The following is an 11861-nucleotide window of genomic DNA, read 5'->3' on the forward strand; positions in this document are numbered from 1 at the left end:
AGTTTTTGCCAAATCAGCGAATGAATGAAAGTGTGTGATTGTTTTAAAAACACACAACTATTGCCCTAACCTGTTTGGCTCAGTGGATAGATCTTCGGCCTAAGGACTGAAGGGTCCCAGGTTCGATTCCGGTCAAGGGCATATACCTTGGTTGCAGGCATATCCCCAGTAGGGGGTGTGCAGGAGGAAGCTGGTCAATGTTTCTCTCTCATTGATGTTTCTAACTCTCTATCCCTCTCCCTTCCTCTCTGTAAAAAAATCAAAGAATATATAAAAACAAACAAACACACAGAAAACTATGAAGCCCCTTCACAAAGAAATCAGTAAAAGATTTCTTTTTAAAGGGCAAGGATGACAAAATAGAATTTATAGAAAAATTAGATCAATGCAAAAGGTCAAATATATTTTTTTAAAAAATGTTTAATATCCAAGTAGTAGAAATTCTAGAAAGTAGGAACACAAAAAGAAGAAGAAAATTACCCTAATGAAAAAACAGTTCAGTGTATGAAAATTCATCAGGCTAGACACATTATTTCCGCACTTTTCTGCATGCATATTATACTTTTTGAAAAGTTTATAAGTGAATGGCAATTCTTTTTCAAAAGGTTTTCAAAATCAGATGCTATGGGCATATAATATGGCAGAAAAAGTAACACATACCTGAGTTCAAGTTTCTCATTAGCTGCATGATATTCGGTAAGCTCGAGTACTTAATTAACAAGATTACATAATAGAAAAAAGTGTGAATGCCTAACAAGAATGAGCACCTAATATGTGCTAAGTTTCCATGTAAAGAAAGGCAGAATTTAACACTTACCCAAAGGAAGGCAGGACTCTGCGAGGCTGATCTCGAGTTACTGTCACTCTGATCTTTGGATAATCACTTATTCCATTAGGAGATTTATTACCTATTTTAAAAATGCATTTGTAATTGTAAATAAGTAAATAAATAAATTAATTAATTAATTAAAAAACATCTGTGAACACTGCATTAGAAAAGAAATTGTATGATCAGTCTACACTGTAGAACCATATATGTTATTTTTTCAAATTCTATTACTATACAGCACAGAGATTAGAACAACCTTTGTAAGGTTAAAGAAAAAGCAATAGTGCTTAGGTTGTCTTTGATCTTAGATAAGCAATAACAATTCATGGGCAAGCTTTCCTAGTTTTGCTTGCTGGGATCAATAAGAGGCATGAAGAACTTAATGATTATAAAACTCCCTACAACCTAATCAAATTAAGAGAATTTTTCAAGTTGTTTTTTTCTCCCAAGAAAACAGAAGTATTTTTAAGTGAAAACCTGCCACATGTTACTACATTTCACTGGAAGCTTCTAACACTTGTGAAGTGGTTACTATACTTCAAAAAATGGTAACCAAATTTTCATCAGCCACATTTTCTTTGGAGCTATTACAGGGGCTTGGAGTTCCTGAGGACTCCAAAATGCAATTGTAGCAGCAAAACCTAAACTGACCTGAATTCATTTGCTTGCAAAACCTGACTTGAACCAATGTTCAAATCCAATGGGTTTTTACAATAATATTCAATAAACACAAAATATCTAAAATAGAATAAATTCAGAATCCCCAAACACGTTTCTAAGGGCTTCAGATTAGAGACTGGACTTGATTATATTAGAAACCTGCCCAAGAAATACCTGTGCTTCTCTGACTAGACTACACAAACCCACAGAAATATACTGCTGATGCCTCGGGCAGGATAAATCTACTAGCCTTTCCATGTCAATTTTAATGGCAAATAATTTTAAACATTTATATAGTCAAACAATATAAATAGATTATGAAATATAATTTGTATTTACTTTTTAAATAAAATGAAAGGCTTCAAAGAAGTATCATCTTTGTCCCCAGGTCCCTTGGAACTAGATTCTCAGACTTGGGGGGTACACATTTATTTTCCTTTCATCTGTCACTAGAGATACTTGACTTAAAAAGTTTGTTTGAGAAGCACTCTCTAAGGTTTTTATCATTTCCTTAGCTTCTTGCACTTTTGACTTCTAAACCCACAACTTCTCTAAAAGCTCTTTTTCCCCTTCCTCTCAAACTTTACATACCTACCTGCCTGGCAGAGATCACACCATTTTCAGGACTCTGGTTTCTCCCTATAGCCCCGCTCCCTCCACCCCTCACCCCCACATAGCACTGTGCACAGTATAATATAAAATTAACAATTCAATTTTGGGGTCTGGATGATATAGAGGTTCCTAATCCATAAAACTATGAGAACTGGAGACCTAAGGTTGCTCCCCAATCAGATTCACACATAAAAGAAGTCCTTCTAAGGCAGAGTTTTACTATTTTTGTTATTATTGCTATTTGTTTTATTATTAAAGGTTTCATTATTTTGTTATTAAGTATTTTATTATTTTATTATTCTGAATAACTTAGCATAGTGCCTAGCACAGAGAAAGTGCTCAGGAAATGTTTGTGTGTTGTTTTTAGGAAATGAAACTTGATCTAAGTTACATTATGAACACTGATAATCCAAATAGAAAACACAACAGTAAATTCAAAGACAATTGTAAAGGAAAGCTATTTGCCTTTTAGAATGACAGAGAGAATGTCTGTGTTTTCATATCAAAGCAGTGTTCTCCTCCTTTCATAGTCTCAAAACTCAGAAAAAAGAGGCAGGAGGAGGAAGGGGGAAACAGAAATATTTTTGTCCATCTCACCCAGTTTCAGCATGTTGTTCCAGGATCCGGAACCTGTCAGTTCACAAGATGAAGAGTTCGAAAATACCTTAAAATCAAATAAAATAACCACTGTAGTATATAATTTTAGAATTTAAGTAAGTTTCTAATATGAAAAAAATACAAATCACTCTATTGGTGCTAGCTCACAGAAGAGATATCATCAATAAAACCAGATATTTAATTTGTGAAGACTCACAAAATGATGTAAAAAAATTAACAATTCCAAGGTCTCCAAATATAGTTATTATTCAGTAATTGAGCTCTTTATAAATATTTCTTAAATATGTAATTTCTTTTATAAAGTGTAATTTCTTAAACTTTTAAGTTTTTGGCCTATATATCAAGGCTAATAAAGACATGCATATTTCTGGATAGAAGTCATTCTACACATTAATGCCCAAAATGAGAATATTTCCAAAATTTAGTTTCAATAATTAAGTACCAAAATCAATAGTGCCAAAGGAGTCCTATCCCCACTGACCTCTCCTGAAGGAGCCGCATTCCGTGTTCCGTTACAAGCAGAAGCTACAGAAGCTACCATGGGCTTTGTGGTCAGCTGGAATGGGAATCCAAACAAGCTGGCAGCATTGTAGAGACCGTTTTTCACTTGGTGAATAAAGCAATCTAGAAAGTGTAATACAAATTACATATACATATAAACCTAGAGTAATAAACTTCTGGCAAAAAAAAAATAAGATTGCAGCCCAGCGGTGTGGCTCAGAGGTTGAGTGTCGCCCCAAGAAGCAGGAGGTCACGGTTCAATTCCTGGTCAGGGCACATGCCCGGGCTGTGGGCTGGCCCCCAGTAGGGGATGTGCAGGAGGCAGATCAATGATTCTCTCTCATCATTGATGTTTCTACCTCTCTCCTCCCTTTTGCTTCTCTGAAATCAGTAAAAACATCCTATACAATAAAAGACTAACATGCAAAACGACCAGTCTCTATGACATGCACTCACCACCAGGGGAAAGATGCTCAAAACTGGAGCTGCCCCTGGTGGTTAGTGCACTCTCACAGGGGGAGCACCGCTCAGCCAGAAGCCAAGCTCACAGCAGGTGAGCACAGCGGTGGTAGTGGGAGACTCTCCTGCCTCCCTGGCAGTGCTAAGGATGTCCAACTGCTGGCTCCAAGAATGCAAGAGGGTGCAGGCCAGGCTGAGGAGCCCCTCCCGCCAAGTGCATGAATTTCGTGCACCAGGCCTCTAGTATTTTTAAAAAGTAGTAAGATTGTATCTAAAAAAGGTCTCTCAATTTTTATTAGAAGTCCTATTTTCAATCATTGAGATAAAAAGTTGCCTATAAAAAGACTTTTCTCCTACTTGAATAACTGAAATTCCAGCACTGTGTTTTTTGTATTTTTAGTAAGATATCTGGGATGCTACAAAAATATTAAACTATCACACAGATTTCACACACAAAAGTCCTGAAAGGACAGCTTTCAAGCAATAATTTTTCCCAAATATATAAAACAAAAAGAGCCCTAGCTGATTTGGCTCAGTGGATTGCGCATCGACCTGCGGACTAAAGGGTCCTGGGTTTGATTCTGGTCAAGGGCACATGCCGGGGTTATGGGCTCGAACCCCAGGGGCGGGGCGTGCAGGAGGCAGCTGATCAAGGATTCTCTCTCATCTCTGGTGTTTCTATCTCTCCCTTCCTCTCTGAAATCAATAAAATATATCCTATATAATAAAAGGGTAATATATAAATTGACCCTAACAGCAGAAGGACTGGGAATGACTGGTCACTATGACACACACTGACCACCAGGGGGCAGGCCTCAATGCAACGTTAAGGATGTCCAACTGCAGCTTAGGCCTGCTCCTCACTGGCAAGTGGACATCCCCCAAGGGCTCCCTGGCTGCCAGAGGGATGTCTGACTGCCAGTTTAGGCCTGATCCCCCGGGGAGCGGGTCTAAGCCAGCAGGTAGAGATCCCCCGAGGGGTCCCAGACTGCGAAAGGGCACAGGCCGGGCTGAGGGACACCGCCCCCCCCCAGTGCACAATTTTTTGTGCACCGGGCCCCTAGTATATATATAAAAGAAAGGAAATCTATACCAAAGGGTCAGGGGCATAACTTAACAACCTGGAGTTTATAGTCACTAGGTATGGCAGAATCCTACAGGAAACACATCATTTACTCATAGGTTTGTCCTTATTTCCTGGGCAGGTAACATTATAGTTGTCCTAAACAACTACTTACTAAGTGCCTATAGTATCTTGACTACGCCAAGGTAGAAATTACTGAGGTATAAGATATGCAATTCTTAAACATCTATGATAAAACAAGGCTATCCCTCTACTGGGGAAAATGTGTCGGACTCACCCTCCCTGCCTCCAAACAAAGATTACAAAATAAGCAAGTAAATAAACAAGGGGGAGGGGTAAATTTGTGTTTTCTTAACTTCCTCCTTTTATCACTACCCTTTTCTTACTTCCTACACTGATGACTTATTTTCTACAATTTACTTTCTATTTCCTAATTAAGGGTATTCTAAAGCACTGGTTTGAAAGAAGGAGTTCATCACCTTAGCCACACTCTGCTTTAGAGAAAAACAACCTGAAATTGAAATGGTGGCTTTTAAGCAACAACCACTCCAGAACAGATAAGATATATAGTACTTTCCGGAAAGATAGTGAAATAACTTAAACAGCAGGGAGGATATGATAACTGGGTAAAGCAGAATCCAATCTGAAGTCATTTGAAACTAGAGAATAGTTCAAAGAACCAGTTTGCAAATGACCTGTTTCATAGTTAAAAGAAACAAAGTTTACAAATATCCTGTTTCTCATTTTTAGGAATTAGAAAGAATTCCAGGTCAGCCCTCTAATAATGTGAGCTTTATGTGGGAGAAAGCAGCCTTAGGGATTGGTGATAAACCTACAGACAGTCATCCAAGCTCAGAGGACAAGAGGTACTCTTACCCGGCCATGTTGCTCAGTGGTTGAGCAGTGACCCATGAACCAAGAGGTCACCAGTTCGATTCCCAGTCAGGGCATATACCCAGGTTGCAGGCTCGATCCCCCAGTAGGGATGTTTCTATTTCTCTATCCCTCCCCCTTCCTCTCTCTAAAAAATCAATAAAAAAGAGGTGCTCTTAACAACTTAGTTAAATAATGGACACTAAAAAGTAACATAATATTTATTTTCTTACAGATTTTGTCAAAACCTAAGTATGCCTAAGATTTTATCAAAAGTTCACACAGACTTAAAAAAAAAAAAAAGGCCTGCCTCATCTATAAAATGGAGTAAGACCACTTTATTTTCCTGAGACTAACCTAAAATCTCTTAAAATCCTTTTCTTCTATAAGTCATGAGTCTGAATTCTAAGGTCCTCCTTTTCTTTAAGCCTTCCTTTTTTTTCTCTGAAAAGCAACCAATAGAGCTGTACTGCCAATATAGTAGCCACTAGCTACATGTAAGTTACCCAAGTTTCAATTTAATTAAAATTATAAATTCAGTTCCTCAGTTGCACTAACCCCATTTCAAGTGCTCAATAGCCATCGTGGCTATTAACATTACTATAAACCTTTACAAACTCTGCCAGTATTACCTCTGCTACTCACTGCTTTCCCCTTGCCTTAGGTTTCCTTCTATAGTTCCCATTCAGAAAATCATAACACATATTTCATGGAAATCGTGAAGGAACAGATCCTTAACATAGAAGTCCATAAAATGGATGACTGCCAGAATTATTTCTGGAAACGTCTATAATTTCACTGTGTATGTTATTTGTTTACCACATACAGTTATTTATATTTTTCTTTAAAATTGACTCTCTTTTGGTAAACAAATGTATTTGAAAGGTAATTTTTAAAAATATGTTTACTTATTCATTGATTTTAGAGAGAAAGAGAGGGAGAAACATCAATTTTGTTGTCCCACTCATTATACATTCATTGGTTGCTTCTTGTATGCGCCCTGACCAGGAACTGAACCTGCAAGCTTGGTGTATGCAGATGACGCTCTAACCAACTGAGCTACCTGGCCAGGACTGAAAGGTAATTTTTTATTTTCAATTTCGGTTTACATTCAATATTATTCTGTATTCGTTTCAGGTGTACAGCATAGTTGTTATAAAATCATGTACTTTATAGAGCAGCTCTCCAATATTTCAAGTATCCATTTGGTCCCATACATAGCTATTATGATATATATTCCCTATGCTGAAATTTACATCTCTGTAACTATTCTGTAACTACCTACTTATACTTCTTTTAATATATTCGTATTGATTTCAGAGAAGAAGGGAAAGGGAGAGAGAAACATCAATGATGAGAGAGTCATTGATCAGCTGCCTCCTGCATGCCCCACTCTGGGGACCAATCCCTCAACTCAGGCATGTGCCCTGCCTGACAGGGAATCAAACCTCGACCTCCTGGTTCATAGGTCAACACTCAACCACTGAGCCATGTCAGCTGGCCGATTTATATTTCTTAATTTATACTTCTTAATTCCTTTGCCTTTTTCACCCAGTCCCCCAACCTTCCTCCGCTGTCAAACATCAGTCTGTTATCTGTACCTATGAATCTGTTTCTACTGTTTATTTTGTTCATATAAGTGAAATCATACTGGTATTTGTCTTTTTCCATCTGACTTACTTCACTTAGCATAATACCCTCCAGGTCCATCCATGCTGTCACAAATGGTAAATTTTCATTCTTTTTTATGGCTGAGTAGTATTCCACTGTGTATTATATACCACAGCTTTTTGTTGTTGTTTTTAAAAAATGTTTTTATTGATTTTTTTAGAGAGAGAGGAATAGAGGGAAACATCGATGTGAGAGTGAAACATCAATCAGTTACCTCCCGCATGCACCCCAACTGGGGATTGAACCTGCAACTTGGGTATGTGGCCTGTCTAGGAATCAAACTAACAACGTTTTGGTGCATGGGGTGATGCTCAACCAACTGAGCCACACCAGCCAGGGCTCACAGCTTTTTTTCCCCACTGTCAATTGATGGACATATTGGGTTACTTCCATATCTTGGCTATGGTTAAACAATGCTGCAATGAACATGTAGGTGCATATATTCCTTTGAATTAATGTTTTGGGTTTCTTTGGATGTTGAAAGGTAATTTTATATTACTTGTGTGAATGTAAACCAACATTATTTGCCTTATAAAGAAAACACAACAATATTAACTTCTAGCTGGGCCTATTAAACAAGGAGAGATTAGCATGTACTATTGACCCTTGAATAACACAGGTTTGAACTGTGCAGGTCCATGTATCCACAGATTTTTTTTTTCAATAACTGTAAATGTACTTTAACTTCCTTATGATTTTCTTAACATTTTTCCTAGCTTACTTTATTGTGAGAATGCAGTGTGTGTGTGTGTGTGTGTGTGTAATCAACTATTTATTGGTAAGGCTTCCAGTCAAAAGAAGACTATTAGTTAAATTCTAGGGGAGTCAAAAGTTATACATACATTTTCGACTTTATGAGGGAATTGATTACCCTAACCCCCATGTTGTTTTAAAGGTCAACTGTTTTAGACAAGTATTGAAGACATACTAAGCATTCACTCAAGATTTTCTGCTTAAAATAACCAGGAATTTAAAATAACTGAAAAGGATACAACTTTTTAAGTATATAACATAATTCAAATATTACTTAATATTATGAACACTGTACTTCCTAAAATCATTTCTTGACTGATATCTATCCTGTGCTTTGGGAAATACCATTCTAATGAATTTGGATATTCCTAGCATTCAAAGGCCTCCATAAGTTGACCTTTTTCTCTCTTGCCAACTTTTTCCCCTAAGTTTTACCCACTAGTTCCTGAACTGCACAACTTTCCAATACAATTCCCTCTACCTAGGAAGCTTTTCCTTACTATTGCTCCCTGCTGATATCCTATCCATCCTTCGGGACCCATCTCACATACTAGCTCCTTCCCCAACTTTCCACTGAGACTCTTAGCCAGCTAATAATTGGATAGTATTTTGCTACTACCTTTCTTATTTCATTTATCATGTTCTCATTGACACTGTTATTATTATTTTTAAATATTTTTATTGATTTTTTTTTACAGAGAGGAAGGGAGAGAGAGAGCTAGAAACATCGATGAGATAAAAAAATTTATCAGCTGCCTCACGCCCCCTGCTGGGCGTAAAGCCTGCAACCTGGGCATGTGTCCTGACCAGGAATTGAACCAGGGACCTCTTGGTTCATGGGTCAATGCTTAATCACTGAACCACACTGGCTGGGCAAATGGATTTGTGAGAATATATCAACTCATGTAACTGCAAAACCCATTTAGCTCTGATTTCAGTCATGGATCCTTGTGCTCAAATAATGTGATCAGAATCCATCTTTCCTCAGCTCTTTGCTCCACAACCCTCCCACAGCCACACCTCCTCTCCCTTTGGGCACCTCCACTCCTCACCCTTCTTTTTTTAAAAAAAGGCAACTTTTCTTTCTTTCTTTTTTTTTTCTTCTTAATCCTTACCCAAGAATATTTTTCTATTGATTTTCAGAGAGAGTGGAAGGGAGGGGAAGAGACAGAGAGCGAAACATTGATTGGTTGCCTCCCGCATGTGCCCTGACTAGGGCCAGGGATGGAGACTGTAACCGAGGTACATAATCGAATCCAGGACCTTTCAGTCCACAGGCCAACGCTCTATCTACTGAGCCAAACTGGCTAGGGCAAAGCAACTTTTCCTTATAGAAAGATTTCGAATTTTAAAATGTATATTAAAAAAAAACTTTAAAAAAATGTATATTCAATCTATAGGCTTATCTATCTAGAAAGACATTTAGTTCCCCAGTTACCTCCAGGAAAGATAACTGAGTAGAAAAGGAATGTGAAAGAGACTTACTTTTCACTATATATACTTTTTAGCTTTTGAATTCTGTTATATACATATAGTTTTCCTATTAAAACACTAATTTTTAAAATTAATAATCAATACCTAATCTTGGTCTTTTGGCTGGTATTTCATCAGTGTCCACTGTAGAAAACAGAGTGCTGAAACAAAAGAAAAGAAATATATATATACATATGTACTTATATATATACACATAACCATTTCTGTAAGTAAACTTAGCGTTCATATAACACACCTTCCTCTATCCACTTTGTCATAAAATGAGATCAAACTGATGCTTTAAAAGAGAATGTTACTGGCCCTGGTAGTTGTGGCTCAGTTGGTTGACTATCGTCCCATGCACCAACAGGTCGTGGGTTCAATTCCCGGTCAAGGCACCTACCTGGGTTTCAGGCTCAAGCCCCAGTAGGGGTTGTGCAGGAGGCAGCCAATCGATGTTCTGTTCTCTCTCCCTGTCACTTCCTTTCTCTTTAAAATCAATTATAAAACAAAATATAAAAAAATACAAAAAAGAGAATGTCACTCCATAGTAGGACTTAATACCATGGTTCCAACTATTTGAAAGAGACCCAAACTCCCTATCATGTAGTATCTGTAATCTGGCTAAAATCCAAAGTTGAAGCTGGTCAGAAATCACTTAGCTAGTAAATGAACATAGGTTAAGAGCCCAGGACTTCCTTCTTCTCTCCAGAAATTACTTAAAAAACCAGCACCCCCCTCCCCAGTTATTTTCTATCTCAGATAGAAGTAGACAATATAAGAAGCCTTGAGAGACAGTTCTTAGCCAGAAAAGCTGAATATTTAACTACATTTTTTTTCATGGAAACTATATTACAGTGATAATAAAGTATTTGAAAATTCAGAAAAGTTATCGAACCTTTACCTCAACAATGTTAAAGCTTCATGATACACTACTAATCATCTAAAGATGATTGTGACTGATCATATTTACAAAAAATGAACAGAATAAATCCCAGGATAATACGATTTAGTTCATTACTTTAAACATCCCAAGACCTCCTGGCTTCATTTTGACTGAAAAATAGCTTACATTGAGAAAAGTTGTTTTAGATTAAGGATGGGCAGTAAAGAATAGTATTTCCATCTCCAAACCACTGTTCCCCTGACTAGCAGGAATTCATAGCAAAAAGAGAGAGGACAGGGGAGAGCAAATTAATATTCCCTTATTTAATAAATATATACCAACTGCCTATCATCCACCAACCTCCGCACAAGGCCCTCTGGGTAGAATAAACAAATACTACTCATATATACTAAGCATCACGCTAAGCACTTTACAAAATGTTCTCAAATCAGCCTGGTATCAACCCTACAGAAAGGTAGAAAGGAATAATAAGTTGAAACCCTACCCTCTCTGAACACATAATGGAATTTAGCTAACAATCTATCTCATCAATGACCTGCATTCTCAGATTCCTGTATTAATTCTCTTGTTCTCTCACACTCCAAGAAACCAACTTTCAATGATCTTGAGGTTTAATAATAATAATAATAATAATAAATAAAAGTGAACGCGACATTTGATCACTGGGGGGAGGGGTGTAAAGAACTGTTATGGTATTTTATTCTCTAGAAGATTAAGTCTTAGGCAAAGGAGCGCACACTGTGAAGGTATAAACCAAGGGGTAAAATGCTAAATAAAAACAGCCTTTACTTTTTCCCCAAAATTTTAACTTACGAGTACAGACTAGTGATCTTTTTAAAGGAATGAAGTACCTTCCCGCCCCCCTCCCCCCATATACTAATGCTGAAGCTAAGAATCACTCTCCCTACCTCTCTGCCCAAGGGCGCCTGTACCCTCTCAGACACACACACACACACACACACACACACACACAGAGAGAGTCTGACAACTGTTTCAGAACAAGACAGCTGCTGTTTCGGTGCTGAGAGAACAGCATTTGCAGTCAAAACGGCTCTGGGCAAGCTATCAACCTCACTTCCCTTAACTGCACTTACTGCCCACAGATGACACCTGGGAGTGTGCTTTGTAAACAGAGAGCCAAAACAAATCGCTCGTGTTCCACCCGAGAGCAGCAAAGTATGGTAAAGCCCCATTTGTGGACAGGGAGCGGCGTGGACTCGGACAAGAACAGCCGATGTCCTAACCATCACCTGCCACTCCGAAGACGACCAGCATCTTCCGTCACCAGGAGCGGCAGCAGCCCAGGGCGGAGGAAGCAGCTACGTCACCAGGGCACCCGCGACCCGCACCTCCACCGCCGCGGCCCAGCGGCGCGTCCTGGCTGCGCTCCTCCACCGGGGCCCGCCGGGCGGGAGCGGCGC

At 38.4% G+C, this 11861-nt stretch overlaps 1 protein-coding gene across 1 annotated transcript in view; it reads right to left on the reverse strand.

Moving 5' to 3' along the window:
- SENP2 (SUMO1/sentrin/SMT3 specific peptidase 2) overlaps positions 1–11861 on the reverse strand; it is a 34925-nt gene that overhangs the window by 22693 nt on the left and 371 nt on the right. Inside the window, exons 2-6 of the mRNA XM_006773330.2 lie at positions 11691–11759; positions 9639–9694; positions 3201–3343; positions 2699–2765; positions 818–908 (exon numbers count right to left, since the gene is read on the reverse strand). Coding sequence (XP_006773393.2) covers positions 818–908; positions 2699–2765; positions 3201–3343; positions 9639–9694; positions 11691–11759 — 426 coding nt within the window. The remainder of the gene's footprint in view (positions 1–817; positions 909–2698; positions 2766–3200; positions 3344–9638; positions 9695–11690; positions 11760–11861) is intronic.

Source organism: Myotis davidii, unplaced genomic scaffold, assembly GCF_000327345.1.
Source record: "Myotis davidii unplaced genomic scaffold, ASM32734v1 scaffold626, whole genome shotgun sequence".
Taxonomy (NCBI): Eukaryota; Metazoa; Chordata; class Mammalia; order Chiroptera; family Vespertilionidae; genus Myotis; species Myotis davidii.